We start from the raw sequence: 25,419 nt of genomic DNA on the forward strand, positions 1-25,419 counted from the left end.
CTGACTCAGACATATCCTCCTATTACATGGGGTATTACAAAACATACTGATGGACACAAATTGGCATTGTGGAAGATTGTTACAAAATATTTCTGATTAAATTTTGTTAAATTATTACTCCCATCTTGGTGAACAACTTAAATGTTTATACCTATTCTTGGTATTAGATTAATCTGAATAAATGTGCACAGGGTTTTTTGGTTGCCTTTCCTGGGGTTACATGCATTTTATAGCAAGACTCAAATACATAATTTCCTAATTGCCAGCATTGTATGCTATGTAGATTGCACCAGATGAGTCAATCTAATAAAAGTGGAGATACAGTAGTGTACCAGATGCCACATCTCTGATCTCCAGCACCTTCTCTAGACTTATCGGCAAAAGCTGTGAGAATAGCTTAGCAAATACAGTGTGCAAAAAGGAGATTCAGAAAAATAAACACTCAATGACTGGTTCTTTTTCACCCCTCAAAAGGGATGCAATACTTGAGAATCTTAATTTATTTCACTAAGTTGAAGCAGTGGCTAGGACTGGAAGCAAATGGTGCAGTAAAGAGCTAGGTGGTTCTGTTAGAAGTATGGAATAGAACTTAACATTTAGAAAAAATGCACCCTATCGCCTTTCAAAAAATGCACTGAATTGCTTTAGTAAATGTTTATTTTGCAAGCAAGAGAAACTTCACAAACAGTACAAGTTACTGAATAGGAGCAAGTACAGTATATTCAGAACAGCTCTGCTACTTGGTGTGTATTGTATTAAAAGTCTACCCCCTCTGACTATGAAACCTTGAGTATTTCAAAATATTCTACACACACAACTTACTCTTGTATTAAAAAAAGACTTACAGGTAGTTGGAGACCCTGTTGAATACCAGTGTCATAGCAGAGAACGCACCATTGCTTAAGATCATGCTCCCCACCCCGCTTCCAACAGAGCAATCAAGTTAAAAAGAAAGGCCTGTCTTTTTTCCCCTTATATCATAAACTTGGAAACTAGCATTTGTTTTTAGTTTCTATGTGGCAAATATATTTGTTGCATTATGAAGAGCCTGAATTTCACAGAGCTCTGTTTAGTGAAGACTTCAGTTTTACTTTGCAATACCTAAACTTCTTTCTGTACTGGCATTATTTGTGGCATCCCTAAGGAACAGTGTTTTGCACTCCTCCTATAAATACAATATTGTAGGAGGAATGAAAAAATGTTAGTTTTCACTAGTACATTTTCCATGTAAACAGTTAGAATCTTGTCTAGGAGATTTCAGATTAACAAAGCAAGCCAAGTTTTGGGCTTTAATCCTTTAGTGTATCTCTAGATATATGTTGCTTTTCCCCATTCTCCCCACCCCAAAAATAGATACATGCCACCTAGATCTTTTCACTAAGCTACAAACTTTTTTTTTTTAAAGTAAATTTCATTTTTACTCTGTTCCCTCTTCCTTTGCCAAAAATGTTGCCTGCTCTGGTGATTTAAATCTGACCTCTAGTGGAACATGTGAAAACTGCACTTCACTTCACCAATATGGTCACTGGACAAATACAAGAGTTACTGGCTTCAAACACACTAGTCGTGGTTTTCATAAACACTTCTAAAAAATAAACATTCCTAGGGAGTTCTGCTTCTCAGTCATGCTGAAGGTGGAAGAATTACACTTTACTACAGTAACTAATGAATATGAACCATGCATTTAGAAAGCATATTGCACACTTCACAGGCCAGCTAAGATCACTACCTCTGAGAAATACTTTAAAATTTAGCAATAGGTTTAGTACGAGGGGTATAAAATATACCAATACAAAAAGATGATAAAAATTATTGGTATAAACCACTACCTTAGTTCTGGGTTTATCTATTTAACCCACTTTGCTCCTTATATAGTATTGAGATGGAAGATGGTTAATCTTTCAGAATTTAATGCAAAGCAAGTGAATAACTTTTCTGCTACCTAGGAAAAAACCTCCAACGCTTACCCCAAGTCACTTTAATTCCATAAGGCAAGATAATGTGAATTAGAAAGACAAAAGTGGTGAGAGAATAATTTTTTGGAGCTGTAACTGCAAGGCATCTAACTAGTCAAAAGTGTTTCAAGGTACTGTTAACTATACTGAAGTAAAATCTATTTGCTTTCACTGAAACCTTCCAGCTATTATTGAAAGTAGTTAAATAATCACAACCTAAAATCATCATCTCATTCTAATTCAACTTATTGCAAAATGTAATCAGAAAAGTTAGGCAACATTCTTACAGCATACATGGACGGAATTGGTCTTAATATAAAAATGTATCTGCTCCTACAACACACTATACATACACTACAAAGCACCACAAAACATGAGCAAAACCCCAAAACAGGGCAACCTCTAGCATCAGCCTTGCGCTTTCCAGTGGTCTCGCTTCAAAGTGATGAGCTGTTTTAGATGGTCACTCCAGGTGCTGTGCATTTTAAATAGTAGCGATATGTCATCTATTTAACACAGTAACAATTCTCTATTTATACAGGAAAATTAGTGTCAAATGTTTCAGAGCAATAACCTTTTAAAAAAAGCATGTCATGAGGTAGACTTAAAAAAACCAATACTCAGTGCATATTGACAGGCATAGATTTAAAAAAAAAAAAAAAAAAAAGCAAAATAAGCCTTTCAAGGAATTCCAATAGTCTTAATAAAAATTACAAAAAGCTGCAGGGTGCTTTTCTGCATTTCAGTTACAAAAAGCTGCAGGGTGCTTTTCTGCATTTCAAATTAATACACCTGTGCAAACAGTACTTTAGAGCAATTCAAAAGGATTTGCCATTGATCTTTTCAGCAAATCATTTAGCAAAGCCAAGGAGTAGCAGGACTGGGATGTTCTGAGACGAGATGGTCCCTGGGAGGAACTTTTCCTTATCAAGTGGTCCACAGAAAGAAAAGCTGGAGAATCAGGGTCCTACATAATTCTGTCGGGGTATATTATTCCTAAGTGGTATGATAGTTGCATATGCGCCTGCTGGCTGAGAAAATACTCTTCATTCTGGTTTTTAAAATTAACTTAGTACTAAAAGGCTACCCAAACTTAACCCAATTTCCCATCCTTTGGTCTGCGAGCTGTAAATCCTTCAGTACGGTTCATTTCAAGAGCACAATTTATATCTAGTTCTGCCACCCAAACACAGATAACAGCAGATTCCTGTTCCTCTGTAAAAAAATTTCTAATATAAAAAGTCTAATAATCTAAAAACTGTTTCCAAATTAGACATTCTCTACATGAGCTTTTACTACTTTGCAGTTCAGATGCTTGAATCCTGGTCATGCAGAGTAAGTAGTACATTGGGTATTTAATGTAACTTGTAGTCCCTTACATCACAGATAAGGAAAATACCTTGTAAGCAGAGTCGCTCCCATTCAACAAATCCAAATGGACTGAGAATTGGATTTGCAGACTATTAACAGTACAAATAGATACACAACAAAGGTGGGTGAAGACTGAAGGGAGGGATTTTTAATTTCAACAATTTGCATTTTGGACAAGTCATTTTGTAGGATGACTAACGCCTGGAGGAGCATGCTTCCTACTACAGCCACTCAATCCTCTATTTTTCTTTGAGAAAAACCAGTAAACTTATTTAGTTCGATCGTTCTGTTTTATGCTGAAACTGGTTTATTTCTAATACATATGCCGGAGTGGTGTCAAAGTGAATGATTTTGCTCACACAGCCTAGTACATTTCAGGTTTAAAACAAGCTTTTAATTCCAAGAGAATACATACGTCCATCACGTACTTGTACGTCTCCCAGCACTGCTATGGGAGCTCCTGGTGGGAGTTCCAGTGATAAAGAGCAAGCCCATGCAGTACCCAGTTTTCACTTCAATGATGCACTGACTCCAAGGCACGTCCTTTCATTCTGGGCAGAAGTAACTGTGTACATTAGTTGCTGAAAGAGGAAGAGAGAACCCTGTACTTTGCTCCATTAACTTAGCGTATGACTAGGTTAAGAGCCACTGCCACCTCAATACCGACGCTGGTGTCCAGAAAGAGTTCTGCAGGTAGTCACTTCATACAGGAGAAACCGTGAGGAGGGAAGGGTTAATCAGCTCAGGCTTATTGTGTGTGGAAATAGGGAATTTTGTTTCTCAATTGCTGCACGTTCAGTCACTTGAACTCAGTCCTCCAACAATCAGTTGCTATGGAGTTAAATATAATTTCAAACAAGAGATGAGGCAGGAGTAGATTAACCTTCCTCCAACAGTAACAACAATTCTATGTTCATGCAAATACCCTCAGTAATAACAAGCCAGCAAAAAGCAGCAGGGTTCCTAAATCAATTTCTCCAAAGCTTTCCCATGAGGCACCAGACACTCAAAGTGAGTTAACGTTAAAGTGAGTTCCATTGATACACACACACACACACACACACACACGGCATGACTCAAGGAGTGATCCAGTCCATTGCCAGGCTTCCAGATCTTCATCTACTGGACCTGATCAGCCTGGACCCATAGCACCTTCTGCTAGACTGTTTTTTGTTCAAGAGTAAATCTACAGTAAGTCTATTTTATTTAAAATCTCTTCAGATACCACTGAGGACCAACATCTAAATTCTTTCCAGGAAAATTTTCTGACTTCACGGGGTCCACTAAAGCCTCACGGATAAGCTAAGTACAGGTTAGGCTAGGAAATCTTCACTGGCAATTTCTAGTGTAAAGTCCCATTCCTGTATATTTAAACTGTGGGTTTTAAAAAATGCTTTTAAACCTAGTTAGTACCATAGCTGAGCAAGTGTCCCCATGGAGAAAGGTTTTCTGCCTCCAGAAGTTTTGTACTTTCTCTTCACTCCAAGCGAGTGACTAGTAGGAAGCCATGTTCATCTCCTCCATAATGATAGTCCGTGCACTTGTCAAGTCTTGAGTTTCATTCCTAGTTTCATGCAATAGGTATTCCAAATTTTAAATATGATTAAATTCATTTGCTTTCCACCCATACTATGAAATGATACATACATCCACTTGCAGACTGTTGGGTTTTGAGCCACTAGAGGACTATCTTTTTTCCGCAGATAAAAGTGACACTCAGAATATTATGTTCTTGTGATTACTATTGAAGCAACTGTATGTTCAGAAGAGTAAACAGCACTGAGGATAAGTGAAACTGATTAGCTGCATCTGTGTATTCTTGCTGCTGAAAAATCCAGTTGAATCCAGATAATTATATAGTTAGCCTGCATATACCATGCTCTGTTCCATACTGACAATGTAATCTGAAGGACTGTTTAATTTGGCAGAGTGAGAGCAGACTCACTTCAGGCTAATTCTTTTGCAAAGGTGGTGGCTAAGATCTGGGCATGTTACAAAAGAGTATTTTATCATGCAGCTCAGCCTTGGTAACACAAAGGGAAACTTCGAGGGTAGCATTTCTTAAGTTTCAAAACAAAATGTGATTAAGATTTTTTATTAATGTGGAAAGCCTCCTACAATAAGGGCAGCAATTAGAAACCTTAGTGTCTGGGGCACAACTTACCCTGCCAGGGGCATTTTAAACTTGTCATTTTATGTCAAAACATTCCAAACAACTCTTATGCAATGATCAACTCCGGCTTCCCTGCTAAATACAGCAATGTCTTCCTACTGAATTCACTGCAGAAATGCATCTCCATCCTGATCTTTTACCATCTTGCAATAAACACAATATATGCACATTAAGGAAAACAAGCTAAGAGATTTAACTATAGCAAAACATTACAGAAATGTGACAACATTTTTCTAGTCAATCATTATATTGTGAAAGGAAAGTGTTTTTCTTTGTGGCTAAACTAATCTAGTACGCAGGAGAACAGCTCCATTACCTAATTGTTGTAGAGAAAAAAGTTACAGCAATAGGAGGGCAAGTGAGAGGATGTCAGGAAGTCCAGCTCCTTTCTGGCAAGGAAAGATCGTACCAGCAGGAAAATTGTGGGCATTGTTTGGTGTAACAATTCCCTCAGCCCTAGCGAGACATCTTGCAGATAGTCCACCCTAAGTCACGCTGAAAGACCAACAAGTGCTACTGTGAAACCCAACCAGAAAGACTGGAAATCAGTGGCACTGGATCATCAGAAGCAGAGGTTTGCATGGAAGGCTGAAAACAGAATGCACAGAGCCTGACGTGTAGTGTCAGAACACATACAGTGCTGGACTGAGTACTCATGTCATCGCAATGTTCACAGACCATAGTAATTATGATCTTGTCCACATTTACAAGATTTTTCTTTAAAAAGAACACACTTCAACCAAACTGAAGTAATTAAAAACAAACATCTGTGAAGTTCCTGTTGATGCAAGATGTGCCTAGAACTTTGGCTGATATAAAGAAACACGTCCACTAAGGCACCCTGAGGCAATCTGACAGTGTGTTGGAGAAAACTTGGTCGTCAATACCACATCGTTGTGTGAATACAGAGAGCGGATTTCCTGCAAGGGACCGGCTTCTTTGGGCAAACAGTCAACAAGTTCACTGCACTGCATGTCAAATCCCAGCAAGCGGATCCCGTAGCCATGCGGGGAGGAAATCATTCGACCATCAGGGCTGAAACAAAGTTCTTTGATGTAACCCCGGCCTACATTGGCTTCTTCAATGCAGTGAGTCAATCGGAGAGAACAACGAGGTGAGACAGGGCGCACTGGGGCTCCTTCTTGGAATTCGTACACACAGGTCCACTAGACGGGGAGAGAGGACAGTTATATTTATCCACATACACGAGGAGCAACCCAGTTATTCATTCACCCCCCCCCCAAGTAGGTGAAGTGAGTTAGACACAGGAACTAAAGCCAACACTTTACTTCTCTATTCTTTGATACCACTTACTGCTGTGAGCTATTTAAAGCATAATATCCCTTAGGCCATTTCCCCCTTTTAAACTGAATAGGTAAAATTGACACAGGATTTCTCTCAGTGCAGAAGCAGATGTGTTGTTGCTAAAATAAATCATTCAAAATACAACATCTGATTTAACTGGAGGAAGTAAAATGCCGGGCTGCTGTATAGAAGAGAAGATGCACCTGCTGCAGCATAGGAAACACTCAAGGAAATAGAGCGTCTACTGGAACTGTGATACAGTGACTCATCTGAGGACGTAGCTCAGTGGTAGAGTGCATGCTTCGCATGTATGAGGCCCTGGGTTCAATCCCCAGCATTTCCAGGTTCTTTAGTGGGGAGGGATACTCAGTGGTTTGAGCATTGGCCTGCTAAACCCAGGGATGCAAGTTCAATCCTTGAGGGGGCCATTTAGAGAACTGGGGTAAAAATCTGTCTGGGGATTGGCCCTGCTTTGAGCAGGGGGTTGGACTAGATGACCTCCTGAGGTCCCTTCCAACCCTGATATTCTATGATTAGACACTGGAATTTCAACCTCAACACAAATTGGAAAAAACACTTAGAAGAAAAGAGAAAGCTTTTGTAGGAAGATCACTGGCAGTATGTCGATATGTACATTAGTTCCAGCCAACAGTAATCCAAATGGTGGCAATCTAGAACTGTACCCTATGAAAAGGCATTCATTCATACTGAGTACGTCTCAAACTTCTGCTGAACAAGTAACTAGAGAGAAAACCGCTCTGGCACTTGGGTTAAAGTTAAGGAGAGGACAAGGTTGTACTTTTTGTATTTGTTGGGCTACTAAACAGGTCACTTCAATTCACGTTTAAGGTATTGATTCTGAAAAGACATGCCCATGCGACTTTACTCACATGAGCAATCTCACTGAACTCAAATGGCACTACTTGTGGTTAAAGTGAAGCATGTACTCAGGGCCGGCTTTAGGAGGTGTGGGGCCCAATTCGAACAGTTTCGATGGGGCCCCAGCAGGGATGACTAAAAAAAACAAACAAACAAACAAAAAAAAACACATAAAAAAAACACATGGGGCTTGTACTCACCAGGCAGTGCTCCAAGTCTTTGGCAGAACTTCAGCGGCAGGTCCTTCACTCACTCCAGGTCTTCAGCAGCACTGAAGGACCCACCACCAAAGTGCCGCCGAAGACCCAGAACAAGTGAAAGACCCACTGCCGAAGTGCCGCTGAAGACCCAGAGCGCCGCCAGGTGAGTAAAAATAAAAAAAGTGCCTCTAGCCAGGGAAGGGATTCTCACTGGGTGCAGGGCCCTCTTAGGAGCGGGGCCCGATTCGGGGGAATTGGTGGAATAGGCCTAAAGCCGGCCCTGCATGTACTTACATTTTTGCAGGACTGAGGGTTAAATTGTGAATATAAATCAGATATTAATGCAAAACACTGCAAAAATTTTACCAATGCTCTGAAATCACCTCTATTTAAATGCAATTTTGTAGCACACAACATAAGTCTTTAAATTTAGAAAGTGAATTTCACTTTTTGCAACAATTCTTTGAAGTGCTGTAAGACAGGAAAACACAATGCAAGATGCTAGCTTTAAAGATGCCAATATTTGTAAAAAAACAACAACATTAAATCCTATATCTTAATCTGGCAAAGTTTTGTATCCTACTCATGAAACTGTGAGGAAAAGGTTATGCTTTAACAGGTGGTCAGAGCTCAGCACCCCTCTGAAAACAATGAGAAGGATACTCCATTCATTAGTCTCAAGACTAATCTACTGAAGCACCCACAAGACCATTCAGAAAGGAAGCTGGCTGTACCTTTGCAGAGGATGTAGAAGCTGCCTTTAGTTATTTAGCAAACAGGTAAGAGGAACAATTCACTATACTGAACTGACCCGAGTCAATGAATCTATCCATGAAGCCTCATATATGGGTTGTATCATTACCAACTTCTTTTGTAACTAAGCTACCTGCTGCATCATCAAAACCTTTTGGAAAAGCCTTTCAATCTCTTATGCTTATCCAATAAACATCCGTTTATTTTGGTAGTTTCTTTGCCCCATATAGATAAGAAAAGGCAATCCTGTATCTAGGCACTTCTGACTGCATTGTATGGGAGCTCACTCGAAGTTACTAATGTTTGTCCATTATGGGCAGCTCTGTATTCTGCTTGTCCTGACTAGCCAGCAGTAGAGAATTTTAATTTGCAGCATAAGCACCTAAGGGTGGTGAGGTTTTTGGGATTTTTTTAAGCTTATAACAAGTTGGAGTTTACACCACTGTGACTTAAGCTTGGACGAAAGTTCAAGATTTCCAGCTGCCATGTAATGAGATGTGTGGAGCGAAGCTGGGAAAGCAACCTGTAACAATTTTTCGAGGAAAGTCATAATGTATGTATCGGAGTCCAATTCTTTATGTAAATGTCCACAGGAAAGAATGAGGCAGCCACCTGTCCTAGTTAGAAACTGGTTTCTTGCAAAAGTTACAATAAGGCCACTCACACTGAATAAGCCAAGGAAACTCTGCATTTTCAGAAAGCACTTCTTAGTGTGAAGTAACACAATGTATCTTACAATGGTTTGATTGTCAATTCATAGACTAGTCATTATCCATCTCAGTGTAAGTCTGCCAAGCTTCCAGTAATTACTTTGCAAGACACTTGCAGAACATGACAGTTGCTTTGGTATGGAACAAAGCCATTCCAATGCAAAACGTGGCAGATGGAGCTAAACAATACTGGTTTATCACTGGCAAGTGTTATTAAAAATTAGCCTTTTTGTTCTTAGAAAGTGACCTGAATGTGTGCCTCGGTCTCCTAGCACACTACTCAGGCAAGCTCCAGCCCAACCCTGCAATAGCAAGGAGATTTCAGGAACAATTTTATTTTCACCATTTCAAAGATGGAAAAGGTTGCTAGAGGATGGAATCTGTGACTCACAAATGATAGCTCTGCATGTTCTGCACTGGATGCATTTCTGGAAGATCTGCTTTAGCTAAACACAAGTTATCAGGCCCAACACAGGGGTAACTGGTTAATAGTTTAATGGCCTGTGATATACTGGAGATCTACTGCTCCCTTTCGGGCCCTAAACCCTATGACAGAAGTTTTCATCTTGGTATGAAAACACTGCCACCAATGTCTCTCCAGCAGGGTATTCACTGATCCACAGATATTCTGCTAATGAGCCAGCAGTATAACATCAGATTTCTTAGAGCAGCGCACACAAGCCTCTCTCTTATACACAGATAATTAAGATCTCTTGATAACCTCCAACAGGCATATACTCTCATATTTAGGAACTGCTGTTGTCAAGCACTTAGGACATCCAACACATTTTCTACTGGTAAGGAATCACATTTGCTACAGACTGTTGGCTTAGCCAAGTACTGTGAATACAAAGCTGTATCACGTATATAAAACACCCCATGCTACTATGAACACTCCTTAAGGTTTTAATGTCCGTACAATTATTCAGAACAATGGTGCAATCTGAAGGCTCTCAGCATGTTTAGACAAGCCTCTGGATTTGCAGGAGTGGTTTTCTCCACCAAAAGCCTGAAGGCAAAACCTGCATTTGAAAACAAATCTTGGTCATCCTGGTCTGTGGTGTCAAGTTCCTGGCGTCCTGCATGAAGCACACATGTAATGTCTGTCAGTGATTCAACTTGCTAGCACATGCTTCTTCCCTGCAAAATATCAGGAATGGCAAGAAGACGTGGCATGCTATGATCTGACTTAAGAACACTTGATAATTCTGGATATGTACCATTGCCCTGTTTGCTATCTCACCCAAGGACAGCACATTTTTTCCTGGCCCCAAGTGTTTTCACAGTTCACCTTTGCCTGACTTTAAGTGGCTCAGTTGAAGCCCTTTGGGGCACTCAGATGCAGCGTTTGTTGACCTACTGCACATCATGGCAGGCTACTCATAATGATGATAGCACAGCCTGAAGTCCTTGTACACTTTTTCTTCCAGACTGTCAGACTGAGAAATTCTCAACTCAAACTCCTCTTTCTTAATTGTGTCCTTACTGGTCACATTCAGACTGAAATGCAGGCTGCCTATCCAATCACTGCGCTCACCTGCATGCCAGGCGACAAATGGAATGGGACAAACATTCAAACTGCAAATCTCCCGGAGACAGGCATGCTATGGTGGTCAGGAAAAGCAGGTGATTCCCCACATTACTATTAGCTTCCTATCATTCCCAAAGATACCAAATGCAAAGGTTAGGCAAATGGCATAAATTGAATACCAACGAGTCACCCTTTTCTAATTCAATCCAAAACAGTGTAGTGTAATTAGAAAAAAAGTCAATCCACTGTCAATCATGGAGATGCAAAATCCATGTTCACTTGCAATTAAGGAATTTGATCTGCAGTTCTAGGATTTTACACTTCTTATTCTAAGTGCTCAGTTTTTAAGTATGTGCCATGGTTTTTATTTGTTTGTTTTACCTCCTGGTCATCTGTATTACTTGAGCACCGAAGAAGAGTAGCCCATCCTTTGGGATGGAGCTGCAGCGATGTAATGCAATTACCACGGTCCCTTTCTCCAGGAACTTCTGGTGTTAAAACCTCAAGACTATTTCGTGGAGATCCACCTAGGAGAGAGATACCAACCATAAGTCACACTGTAGCACAGGGGTCGGCAACCTTTCAGGAGTGCTGTGCCGAGTCTTCATTTATTCACTCTAATTTAAGATTTTGCGTGGCAGTAATACATTTTAACATTTTTAGAAGGTCTCTTTCTCTAAGTCTATAATATATAACTAAACTATTGTTGTATGTAAGGTTTTTAAAATGTTTAAAAAGCTTCATTTAAAATTAAATTAAAATGCAGAGCCCCCCAGACCAGTGGCCAGGACCCGGGCAGTGAGAGTGCCACTGAAAATCAGCTCACATGCTGCCTTCGGCACGCGTGCCATAGGTTGCCTACCCCTGCAGTAGCACTACATAACAGTTCCCATGTCTTTCCACTATTGACCAACTCTACATAGCAAAACGCAATCAAATGAAAAATAAATTTTTGAAACTTACATCACACTGTAAGAGATTAAGTGCTTTAACACAAAACTTTACCACCCTAAGTAGTGTTTATACCAGTTCCACAGATAAGTAAACTGAGGCAGAAATTATGTAACTTGCTGAAGGGCACAATTAGTCAGTGGCAGAACAGCAAGAGAACATCAGAGTCCTGATTCTGCTCTGACAATCTATCTTTTAAGAAGTCTGTGTGAACCCAGCTCAGATGACATTAATATGCATGTGCAAAGACAGAGGATATCACACACACATTCAGCTTTTCCTTGTCACTGAAAGATATTTTTAAAGAGCACAGTTCCATAGTAACACTAAAATGGGCATTGGAAGGAGTGACTTCCTGTATCAACCTTGCTCAGTTCACAAGTAAACAATGTTTATATTATTGCGAGTTGTGCAAACTCACCCTGGGATCTGAATCTTAAGCTGGGTTCTTTCCCTTTTGTTGATCACCACTAATAAAGGTTCTGCAGGAAGATTCTGCCCTCACATTTAGGTACTCGTATAACCAACCCTCACATCACCATAACATCTGAGCACTGGACAGTCATTAGAGACTTTATCCTCAACACTATCCCTATTTTACAGGTGAACTGATATATGGAAAGATAATGGAACAAATTATTAAACAATCCATTCGTAAACACCTAGAGGATAACAGGGTAATAAGTAACAGCTAATACGGATTTGTCAAAAACAAATCATGCCAAACCAGCCTAATCTCCTTTCACAATAGGATAACTGGCCTACTAGATAGAGATAAGGAGCAGACATGGTGTATCTTGATTTCAGCAAGGCTTTTGATACCATCCCACATAACATTCTCATAAGCAAACTAGGGAAATGTAGTCTAGATGAATTTATTATAAGGTGCATGCATAACTGTTTGAAAGACCATACTCAACGCAAACCACTGATAACTGCTCTGTCAAGTTGGGGGGTAACTAATGGGATTCCAGAGAGGTCAGTCCTAGGTCTGGTACTATTCAACATTTTCATTAATGTCTTGGATCATGGAGTGGCGAGCATGCTTATAAAATTCGCAGATAACACCGAGCTGGAAGCGGTTGTAAGCACTTTGGAGGACAGGATTAGAATTCAAAATGACCTTGACAAATTCAAGAATTGGTCTGAAAGCAACAAGATGAAATTCAATGAAGTAAAAAAATCCTACATTTAGGGAAAAAAGTCAAATGCATGAATACAAAATGTGGAATAACTGTCTAGATGGCAGTACCGCTGAAAGGGATCAGGGATTACAGTGGATCACAAAGTGAATATGAGTAAGCAATTGATACAGTTGTGAAAAAGGCTACTATCATTCTGGGGTGCAACAACAGGAGTTTTGTAAGACACAGGAGAAGACTGTCCCCTCTACTTGGCACTGGGGAGGCCTCACTGCATCCAATTCTAGTCACCACCTATTAAGAAAGATATGGACAAAATGGAGATAGTTCAGAGGACAGCAACAAAAATGATCAAAGGCTTAGAAAACCTGAGGAAAGGGTAGAAAACAGGGCATGTTTAGTCATGAGTCAAGGAGACTGAAGGGTGACCTGATGATAACCTGTAACACGTCTGAAGAGTGTTACAGAGAGGACAGTGTCAATTGTTCTCCACGTCCACTGAAGTTAGGACAAGAAGTAATGGGCTTAACCTGCAGCAAAGATGATTTAGGTTAGATACTGTATTAGGAGAAACTTTCTAATTAAAGATAATTAAGCACTGGCATAGGTTACCAAGGGAAGCTGTGGAATCCCCATCATGGGAGGTTTTAAGAGCAGGTTGGACAAATACCTGTCAGGGATACCTGGTTCTGCCTCAGTGTAGGATGGGAATGGAGAAAGGAGGCTGGACTAGATGACCTCTCATGGCCCTCCTGTCCTACACACAAAGATTTAGTGACTTGCCCAAGGTCACACAATGTCTCTGGCAGAGCAGTGACTCTTCTGAATCCCAGTCCAGTGTGCGAAGCATGAAGCCACCCTATGTCTCTCCCACTCTAATAGGTTTGTAGAGGTCTACAACTTGCTCTGTAACTGGAATTTCATGGCCAAGTCTGTTGATGCCCAAGGACGAATAGAATCTGTCTCAATTCACCGGGTTGGCTCAGCACAGTTAAGAGAAGCAGTAAATTTTTTTTTCCCCATCACTAAAGCAAACAGAAGAAACTGAACATACAAGCAGCGTGGAGTAGTTCTACTGAGTAAGGTGGTGTTATTTTTACACCATCACTTTTCCAAGTGTAAACTCTTTCAAAATTGCTTCCATTTACTAACAGAAGCTGTATTTCTTCCTCTAGCAATTGTGGCATAAATGCCCCAACTACTCTGATGAATAAGCAGCACTGAGAAATAATGCACAATCAAAAAATAATTGTGATTTCATCATATGCATAAAGGTGCTTATGTCATAGAATCATAGAAATGAAGGACTGGAAGGGACCTCGATCTGTCATCTAGTCCAGTCCCCTGCACTGAGGCAGATCATCCCTGACACGTTTTTGCTGACCTTCTTAAAAATCCCCAAAGACTGGAATTCGATGACCTCCCTTGGTTCCAGTGCTTGCATATCCTTAGAGTCAGGAAGTTTTTCCTAATGTCTAACCTAAATCTTCCTTGCTGTAGATTAAGTCAATTACTTCTTGTCTTTCCTTCAGTGGAGAACAACTGATCTGTATAACAACTGTCATAAACAGATAAGAAAAGTTAATAGCACAGAAGTACTTTATATCTCTTTGACTGTAAAGGGTTAACAAGTTCAGTAAGCCTGGCTGTCACCTGACCAGAGGACCAATCAGAGGACAGGATACTTTCAAATCTTGAGGAAGGGAAGTTTTTGTGCTGTGCTGTTAGTTTTGGTTGTTGTTCACTCTGGGGGCTCAGAGGGACCAGACATGCAACCAGGTTTCTCTCCAATCTCCCCGATACAAGTTCTTATAGATTCAGAATAGTGAGTACTAGCTAGATAAAGCGAATTAGGCTTATGTTTGTTTTCTTTATTTGAAAATGTGTATTTGGTTGGAAGGAGTTCAAATGTGCATTTGGCTGAAAGGAGTTCAAATTGGTATTTTGCTGAAAAGATTTTAATTTGTACTTGTATACTTAGGCTGGGAGGGTGTTCCCAGTGTCTGTAGCTGAAAGACCCTGTACCTATTCCATTTTTTTTAAATTTACAAAGATAATTTTTACTGTTTTTTCTTTCTTTAATTAAAACCTTTTCTTTAAGAATCTAATTTTTTTTTTATTCTAGTGAGACCCCAGGGGACTGGGTCTGGATTCACCAGGGAATTGGTGGGGAGAAATGAGGGAATAGGGAGAGAGAGTCTGATTTCTCTCTGTGCCAGGATTACTTTCTCTCAGGAAGAGTCTGGGAGGGGGAAAGAGAAGGAGGAAGGAAGGAGAATTGTCCTCTCTGTTTTGTGATTCAAGGAGTTTGAATCACACAGTGATCTTCCAGGGTAACCCAGGGAGGGGAAGCCTGGGAGAGGCAACGGTGAGGGAAAGGGTTTACTTTCCTTGTGTTAAGATCCAGAGGGTCTGGGTCTTGGGGGTCCCCGGGCAAGGTTTTGTGGGGGCCAGAGTGTACCAGGCACTGGAATTCCTGGTTGGTGGCAGCACTACAGGTTCTAAGCTGGTAATTGAGCTTAGAGGAATTCATGCTGGTACTCCATCTTTTGGACGCTAAGGTTCAGAGTGGGGAATTATACCATGACAACAACCTTTTACATACTTGAAGACTTCTGTTCTCCCTCAGCCTTTTCTCTAGGCTAAACATGCCAATTCTTTCAACCTTTCCTTATACGTCATGTTTTCTAAACCTCTTTCTTTAGTCTCTCCCCTCTGGACTTTCATCTATTTGTCCACATATTATGCATTAATGTAAAACAAGCGTCTTGTTTCTCTTTTGAAATCTGAAAGCAACAAAATTAGAACTCCGGACATCACCATTCTATATACTGTGATGATATAGTACTGAATTTGTGGAAAACCTAGTGAGATTTTTAAAATAGCCTAAGCAATAAGAGGTAGGAAAGTATATAAAACTTAAAAAAGTACACACTATTTATTCACTTTTACATTTTGGCTACACACTGGACCCACTCACACATAAGAACCTATGCGTTTTATTCTAGTCTTAACATACCTTCTCGCTGGGAGGGTCGTGACATGTGTTTCTCGGACAATGGACTGGAATCATTCTGGTGACATGGTGAACCCACAGCTCTAGGACCAGATGAACTGGTAGCTGTTGTGTCTGAAACCAGAGTAGCAGCCATGTAAATCTGACAGATGGGATAAGCTCTTTTGCTTTGTATGCATCTCATTTTAACCTCCTGTGAATGTAGACTAGCACAGGCCTAATCAAATACGTCTCTCTAAAGAAGACAGCGCTTTCCCAAGAAAGGCCTTAAACCACAAACAACTGAGCACCAAACCACTAATTCTAACCCAAATTGAGCTAGTGTTCAGTGCACTCTTTTCAATTTGAAGTGTGGCTCTGCTCTGAAAAACAACCCTAGAAGTACCATTATGGGTCCATGTTTGCGTCTGATACAAGTAAACTAACTGCCAGCACAACAAACTCAACCTGGGGTCTAAGAATCAGGAGTTGGGTTCTCTCCTGCTCATACTTCTGCAGTAATGGATGCTGAAAGGTCCCTCAGTCACACCTGTGCAGCTCCATTTAGACAGAGACTGCACAGGTGTAACTCAGGTCAGGGCCTGACCTGCAGCATCATTGCCACTGGGGCTGATGAGTCAAACAACAAAATTCAACTTGGATTCAGGGTCTGCATGAATGGCAGATCGCAATCAGAAAAAATCTGCTCCATACACTAATAACTACAGCAGATTTTCTAGGCAAGAACGTGAAGTCCCATTATGCTATTTATAAAGTCCCTTTTCAAAGCAGCACTGCATGTTACCTTGTCTTGATCACTGGGCAGCCTACAGTAACTCTGCTAAGACAAAAGAGACTTGACACCAAACAGGAAGGGAGGTGCAGAGTAATTCTTGGGACTATTTTATTAAGTTCTTGCAATGTGGCGAAATGAACCACGAACCACACGATTTCCTGTTGCTGAGTTCTCTGGATCCTGCTACTAAGTATTCCACAGCACCCATGTTACAGACCAATAGGAAATAGTCTCCCACATGAGTTATTTCACGTTTGAGCACTCTGGTGGTATTCTATCAAGGCTTACCTACACTTCAAATGCTAGCAACACTTCAGAGTAGCCATTACCTACACCAACGGGAGGGATTCCCCATCAGCACTGGCAAGCCGCCTCCGCAAGGGGCAGTAGAAAACTGTTGTTTGACTCATCTAGTGCCATCTATATAAGAACATAAGAACAGCCGTACTGGGTCAGACCAAAGGTCCATCTAGCCCACTATCTGTCTACCGACAGTGGCCAATGCCAGGTGCCCCAAAGAGAGTGAACCTAACAGGCAACGATCAAGTGATCTCTCTCCTGCCATCCACCTCCATCCTCTGACGAACAGAAGCTAGGGACACCATTCCTTACCCATCCTGGCTAATAGCCATTTATGGACTTAGCCACCATGAATTTATCCAGTTCTCTTTTAAACATTGTTATAGTCCAGCCTTCACAACCTCCTACGGCAAGGATTTCCACAAGTTGACTGTGCGCTGTGTGAAGAACTTCCTTTTATTTGTTTTAAACCTGCTGCCTATTAATTTCATTTGGTGACCCCTAGTTCTTGTATTATGAGAATAAGTAAATAACTTTTCCTTATCCACTTTCTCCACATCACTCATGATTTTATAGACCTCTATCATATCCCCTCTTAGTCTCCTCTTTTCCAAGCTGAAGAGTCCTAGCCTCTTTAATCTTTCCTCATATGGGACCCTCTCCAAACCTCTAATCATTTTAGTTGCCTTTTTCTAGTGCTAGAATCTCTTCTCTGAGGTGAGACCACATCTGTACACAGTATTCGAGATGTGGGCGTACCATGGATTTACATAAGGGCAATAATATATTCTCAGTCTTATTCTCTATTCCCTTTTTAATGATTCCTAACATCCTGTTTCCTTTTTTGACCGCCTCTACACACTGCATGGACATCTTCAGAGAACTATCCACGATGACTCCAAGATCTTTTTCCTGACTCGTAGCTAAATTAGCCCCCATCATATTGTATGTATAGTTGGGGTTATTTTTTCCAATGTGCATTACTTTACATTTATCCACATTAAATTTCATTTGCCATTTTGTTGCCCAGTCACTTAGTTTTGTGAGATCTTTTTGAAGTTCTTCACAATCTGCTTTGGTCTTAACTATCTTGAGTAGTTTAGTATCATCTGCAAACTTTACCACCTCACTGTTTACCCCTTTCTCCAGATCATTTATGAATAAATTGAATAAGATTGGTCCTAGGACTGACCCTTGGGGAACACCACTAGCTACCCCTCTCCATTCTGAGAATTTACCATTTATTCCTACCCTTTGTTCCCTGTCTTTTAACCAATTCTCAATCCATGAAAGGACCTTCCCTTTTATCCCATGACAGCTTAATTTACGTAACAATCTTTGGGGAGGGACCTTGTCAAAGGCTTTCTGGAAATCTAAGTACACTACGTCTGCTGGATCCCCTTGTCCCCTTATGTTATGTTCTTATGTTATCTAGTGTAGACGCGATAAATCGATCCCCCGATCACTCTGCCATCAACCCCTGTACTCGACCAAGATGAGAGGCAGAAGCGGAGTTGACAGGGGAGCAGCGGCAGACAGCCCCTCGCAGTGAGGACCCGAGGTAAGTCAACTTAAGATACATCGACTTCAGCTACACTATTCTCGTAGCAGAAGTTGCGTATCTTAGGTCAATCCCCCCCCTGCAGCGTAGACCAGGCCTAAGGGAACAGTATACAAATACCTCTATCAAACGGATCACAGTGTACAGATTTTTACTAACAAGAATTCACCTGAACTTGACGTAGTTCTTCTGGCTCTTAATATTGGATAGCTGCCAACCTCTAAGGACTTGGTTAAATCAAGATCGTGCAAAATCAGAAGATATCCAGAGGAGGTGGAGATCAACATTTTTGAACAGTCTGGTGTCAGTCTCATCCGCATGAGAAAACGGGTGTGAAAAAACTTCTTGTGAGGACATCCTTCTTCGGTGCACCTGGACAGTGCAAAATGAGAGAGATGATTAAGGCCAAGATTGACAAAAACAGGAGCTTAAAGTCACAGGTCAATTCATAAACACATGAGCTGATTTTCAAAGTGCTGAGCACTCTGTGTCCTACTGACTCATTCACCATTTGTACACTCTCTTTTGGATCTCATTTAAACTAGACTTTAAATGGGAGGTGGGAAACTGCAACGTGCACACTTGTATTTCTAGATTGATATAGCACATTTTCAGCTTTGTTTCAATCTGACCTACATAGCCTCCTTCGAGTTGCTAGATCTTCATCCCAATAAGGCAGTCCTAATTCTTGATTGTCACCATTGGCTGATGAGCAATCAGTGACAGAATTTAAGAATGTATTAAGTTTCCATTCAGAGCAATAGAGTTTCATCCAAGATGAATGTATCTATTTTAAAAGAGCCTACCACAGTTCATATATTTAATGACCACACATAACCCATATTCACATACCTGTTGGTGTCCCATATGATCACATTGCCATCAAACCCTGATGTTACTAGTAGTCTGGTATTCGTGTCATATTCAATGTTCTTCACCCAGCTCGTGTGACCATGTAAAGTGCACACTTTTGTGTTTAGCTTTCTCAGATCCCAAAGTGCTATCGTAGTGTCATCAGAGCAAGTTGCAAACAGTCGATTATCCAGAAACCTGTGAAGTTGACAGACAGTTAAATATTGTAAAGCAAGCACAGTCCTGTCTGCCTTGTGTGTCAAAGGTGTTTCAGACTTAAGTTATCCCTGAATTGGGAATTATGATTTATAAAAATAAAGCTACACACAAAGGACTGATAGTTTGTAGTAGCAGACAGTTTAGTGATGTGAATCTTACCACTCTTTTTGTGGCCAAAATGTAAGTATCAGTTTCATATTCCATCGCCAGGGACAAACTAAAGAGAGCAGCTAACAAGATCTATGGAAATAGAGCAGGGGAGGGCAATACTACTTCATAGCATGGACCACATCTTAAAGACTGTGTTAGGGATCTCCCATTGGTGGTTTTCATAAATTATCAGGCCAGAAGGGACCATTGCGATCACCTAGTCTGAACATGCCACAGGCCTTTCCTGAATGAATTCCTGTTTGAACCAGCCATATATTCTAGAAAAGCATCTAGACTTGATTTTAGAGATTTCCAGTGATGGAGAATCCACCCCAATGCTTGATAAGTTGTTCCAATGTTTAATTATCCTCATTGTTAAAAATGTACGCCTTCTATCCAGCCTGAAGTTGTTTAGCTTCAACTTCCAGCCATTGGATCTTGTTATACCTGTGTGCGCTAGCCTGAAGAGTGCATCATCAAATTTCTGTTACCCACAGATAGTTACAGACTAATCGAGTCACCTCTTAACCTACTCTTTACTAAGCAAAAGAGATTGAGCTTTTAGAGTCTCTCGCTACAAGATGTTTTCCATTCTGTAAATCATTCTTGTGGCTCTTCTCTGAACCCTCTCCAATTTATCAACAGCCTTCTTGAATTGTGGGCACCAGAGTGGGATACAGCATTCCAGTAATGGTCATGCCAATGCCAAACACAGATGTATTGCCACCCCCTGTTCCTATCTGAGATGGGTCTGTTTATACATCCATTAGCACTTATGGCCATAGCGCTGTGCATTTGCCTTGAGTGCAATGACACACCACACCCCCCAAGTCCCTCCATGTCCCACTGCTTGCTACCACATCATTACAGCATAATGGCTGGCCTTTTAATAGACGTACGGAATGAAGCCACTGCAAGCCAAACTGCCATGGAAGATGTGTAGTAAGTGTTTATTTGATTTATGAGGCTTGCCACTAAAACAGGAAAGGGGCCCAAAATGTGTCTCAAGTAACACTGGTGACATCGATCTCCCCCTGCCACCAAATACTTTTTGTGCAGGGGTGTAAAATAAATTTCTTTCCTTACAGATAGATTTCAGAGAGAGAGGGACCCAACACTGTACTGTATAGCCTGTCATCCCTGTGGCAACTAAAGCAATTGCTCACATGGAAGATGCTAGGAAAGGACTGACTGTATTTTTAACTGCATTTTAGTACAGTTTAGCAGGTGGAAGCTAGAAATTAAGATCACGTGACGAGCCAGCTTTCAGACCACTGTTAGTAAGAGACTGGGGAGCCTCTTTATTAGAGGGATATTCTCAAAGCTGTCAGACTTAATTTAGACCTCCAGCCTTCACTGTGGTTTCAGAACAGCTCCACTTTTGTCAGCAGAGTGCTGAAAGATACAGGAATCCTTGTCTTCACGCTTTAGATAGCACAAGATTCTAGTAGGTTTCACTGAACTGAGATGAAATGGTACTGTTCTTTACTCTTTTTGCCCCTCACTCCTTACCACTTCCTTTGACTGTTCCTCCCATGCTGTCCCTTCCATCCCTGCTGGACAAAATCACTAGCTTCCCTCCATTCAAATCCCTCCTTTAAAAAAAACAGAACACATTTTCTGTGAAGCCTACCAATATGAGCCCATTATTAAACTCTGTCCCAGTGTAAAAGGGACTCACCTCGCTGGGCTAGCCAGTGCATTTTATGTCTGAAATATTTTCTGACTAAGTCACAAACTCCTTGGGGTTTTATAAAGCACACCACTGTCACTTAAATAGCCAGGTAAATTAGTAAGGGATTTTGACCCAAGCACAAGGAGACCTCACCTCATTGTGACCTATTAATATTACTGACAAAGCAGATTGTTTCAAAGTTTTGGTGACTGAAGAAAGTTAATGGTAGTCAAATTTTCAGAAGCGCTAAATCTGAGCGGTTTGTACTCTGACACCCAGGGTAATTGCATTACTATGTTGATTACAAGAATTTCTGAAAATCTGGCCCAAAATTGGCAGAGAAGCTTATAAGGATGGCTTTCAACAATACCGGAGAGTTAGTTCAGTGAAGAGCTGATCATGATATAGTGAAATATCACTTATCCTCCTAGCTTATTATTTCCTTTTTACTGCGACTCATGAAAATGTTTAAAGACACTACAGAGGTTTTGGGTTGGTTTCTTTTTATTTATCCAGAGTGTTCGTAAGATTCCCAGAATCTTGAATGCAAACACTTCAGTCCCTACGGGTTTTGCCTGTAGTTTCCTCCACTGCCTGCTGCAGGCACCAGCATGAAGCCAGTACAGCTCTGGGAATATTGCTCACAGTGGCTACAAGAGCCAGCAGAGGGAGCTCTGTACAGGACTGAACACAGATTTTAAAAAACGGTAACAGGAGTGAGACAGACTTGTGCAATTTGCTCTTAGGATTTCATCATAGGAGGTCAGGACTAATAACTAACTTCTGCTAACCTCACTCTTCTAGTGTCTTGGACTTTCTCCCCATCTTCCTCCAACCTCTCCCTATTTGGTCCTACAATTTCGTCCCCTCCTTATCACTTCCCTCTACAAAAAGAAATTTAAAATCTTAAATAATTCCATACCAAAAAGTCTGCACTAAAAGATCGAGTTGTGCAGTGAAGCACTCAAGAGCCATGGCATGCCTGCCCAGCTGGAACTCCACCCCTTTGGTCATCTGAATTATGTTAAGTCTTTAATGACATCAGCACACTTTTCCTGCACAGGACCCCTGCCTCACTCAGTGCACAGGCTGGACTGAACAGTGAACATGGCAATTAAATATTTAGTTATTCTCAGGGTGCAATAATATAAAGTCAAGGTGATTTAAGCCACTGGATTTTTTTCTAAAAAGTCATTGATTTAAATCAGGTCTGAGGCTTTGAAAAACTAAAAATTTGTGCTACTGCAACTTTAGATTAAAATTTAAAGTGAACTAATTTATAAGTACTGTTTTACTAAATGTCACTGCAATGTCACGAAACTGCTGGAGGCAAAAAACAGAATATTGAAAGCGAAGGTCTGGATCCTGCAAATGCTTAAGATAAACAACTTCACCCACATGATTTGCCCCAATGGCTTCAGTGGGACTATCAATGTATGTTAAGTTAAGCATGTGCATAAGTGCCCGCAGCATCAGGGATATCATTATTGAAAGCATTAGTGTCAAAATCTGTCACTTGAAAACAAAATTGCTCCACGTTAACAGTGAAAAAGTTATTTAGACTTCCAACTCATTTAACAGTTATTAACTAATACACTGGCCACAGTTTCCAAAAGGAGGGCCTAGGCTCCTAAACCTGTATTTAGGCATGTAAAAGTGGGATTTTTCCAAAAATCCTAAATCCCATTGACTTCAGGTTGCAAATCCTGATGAAGTAGCATAACCTGGTCAAAGCATTTCAGCTTTCTTGGTTTATGGGAGTTCAATATTTAGGAAGGTGGTGTTAGCCTGTGCTATATTTACAAGTATTTGCATATCAGTTTTATGTCTGATTTTGGGTTGGTCACAGAGTAAATATGCCAGTGAGGCCGCAGATTTTTCTTTTTCAGCATGGACAAAGATTTTAAGTGCAGAAGTTGTTAGAAGAAAAGAAGTCTGTGATGTCTGAAAGGATGCTAACTAAAATGAGTATACCAGCTTTAGTAATTTAAGACTACAAAACAGGAATTAAAGAACTAACATGTAAATAAAAAAATTCAACATAAAACTATATTTAAAAAAGAAATGATTAAAAAAATCTTTAAGAAAACCATGATCTTTACCCACCCTGAGGATCCTGACTATTCAATATGCTGTCCCCATACTTCATTCTCTGCACACTGACTAACCTATGCACGAAACGAGGCAGATGTACTACACACTTGCATCTGTCTATACACGCCACCCAACGTCTGCTGTAAACGAGTATGGTGGCTCTCCATTATTTAGTGAGGAGACACATTGGAAAAAAAAACAGGCACTTTACCTTCTGTCAAGTAAGATGACTTTGAAATGGGAGCGGTGTAAGACTAGATGGTCTAGTCAGATTATTACGGTCATCAAATTAAGCACATAATGCTATCAGGTGATATTTCTTTATCCTGATAATCTCTGACCTTCAGACAAAACTCCTGGATCAGACCCATGACTTGACTAGATCACAGTCTACAGGTATACACAGGGAGGAGACAGCCAATACCAGAACATTCTTTAATCTAGCAGAAGAAGAGCCCGGGCTTGGAAGCTGAAGCTAGAAAAATTCAAACTGGAAATAAGGTGTGACTGTTTTTTTAAATAGTAAGAGTAATTAACCAATGGGACAGCTTAAAAAGGGAAGTGGCAGATTCTCCATCACTGGAAGTCTTTAAATCAAGATTCCTCCTAAAAATATGCACTCTGCTTCAACGACAAGTTTGTTGGGCTCACTGGGTGATGTTCTATGACCTATACAATGCATGTCCACCTAGATGATGACAGAGATCTCTTCTGGCATTAGAATTATGAGCTTGCTTTGCTTCAACACAGAGGAAAAGGACAAGACTGTGCAGATGGAAGTGTTGTAAGGGAGGTGCTTGAAATGATTAAACAGATCCAGAGTAAATAAAGACAATGCAGCAGGGATTAGCTTTAAGGGGAGAGAAAGCTCCTGAGGTTGCAGCAAGTCAAGAACCCCAAGCCACTGGAAACGAATGGTGATAAAACACTGGCAACATGTTGTATTTTTCAAATTAGAAACCAGCTCTACACTGCTCAGTAACGATGTAAAAATGGCACCTTTTCACTCAAGGAGACCCTGGTTAGCTCTAGCCCGCCAACATAGCTATGGGTGAGGGAGCTTAATTCTAACCTTCCTTGCAGATCAACTCAGTTCCAGTCAGTTATCTTTCCACATTAAAAAAAAAAAATTACTTCTGCCGCATTATCATCCAGAGATCTCTTGGGTAACTGGGCTGCACACTGAGGGCGTACTTGGTCTGATTTATTGCTGTGTGAAGAGAAAAGAATTCAGCCCGATTCCAAGCCCATGCTGCATTTGTAGGCTGGAAGGTTAAATCACCCCAGGTTTAGTTGTGAACTGAGCACATCTGATAAGAAAATCATTGTGATACAGAACCCAGAACCTCATTAGCCATCTTTACTCAGTCACTTTTCAGGAATAGAATATTTTAAGAATCCCAGGTTTGGAAATTTACCATATAAAGGAGTGCAGGGTATCAGAATGAGCATTTACAGCGGGTGGGATCTCTAAAAGCAAAAGCGGAGTTGACAATACAGCAAATACCTATAAACTAGAGGCAAATAAAAGACAAGAGTGAAGGGCTCTAGCAGGAAGGTCAATGCCATGTTGAGCAGCTCAATCCTTGCCCTTTTCCCACCATATGTCATACTGGCCCATCTTTCAAAGCCATCTCAGGGTGGGAGTTGTCCAATCCCCACCTCTAGGAAAGATGGAAGAAGGTGCTTACTCACAGTAAAGACAGACAAAGTGTTGAAGGGGAAATAAGCATAAAGGGGTGAAGTGACTTGCTCAAGAACACACAGTAAAGCAGTGGCAGAGCTGGGACAAGAACCCAGGTCTCCT

General features: G+C 40.7%; 1 protein-coding gene and 1 non-coding gene across 2 annotated transcripts in view; one reads left to right on the forward strand and one right to left on the reverse strand.

Moving 5' to 3' along the window:
• Positions 1–639: 639 nt before the first annotated feature.
• The window catches only part of DCAF10 (DDB1 and CUL4 associated factor 10), a 31,246-nt gene continuing 6,466 nt past the window's right edge, over positions 640–25,419 (reverse strand). The window contains exons 3-7 of the mRNA XM_030566268.1: positions 19,475–19,672; positions 18,792–18,994; positions 15,990–16,100; positions 11,259–11,404; positions 640–6,665 (exon numbers count right to left, since the gene is read on the reverse strand). Coding sequence (XP_030422128.1) covers positions 6,297–6,665; positions 11,259–11,404; positions 15,990–16,100; positions 18,792–18,994; positions 19,475–19,672 — 1,027 coding nt within the window. The 3' untranslated portion in view covers positions 640–6,296. The remainder of the gene's footprint in view (positions 6,666–11,258; positions 11,405–15,989; positions 16,101–18,791; positions 18,995–19,474; positions 19,673–25,419) is intronic.
• Positions 7,076–7,147, forward strand: TRNAA-CGC. Its single transcript has one exon. It is a non-coding gene; the product is annotated as a tRNA-Ala (tRNA).

Source organism: Gopherus evgoodei, chromosome 6, assembly GCF_007399415.2.
Source record: "Gopherus evgoodei ecotype Sinaloan lineage chromosome 6, rGopEvg1_v1.p, whole genome shotgun sequence".
Taxonomy (NCBI): domain Eukaryota; kingdom Metazoa; phylum Chordata; order Testudines; family Testudinidae; genus Gopherus; species Gopherus evgoodei.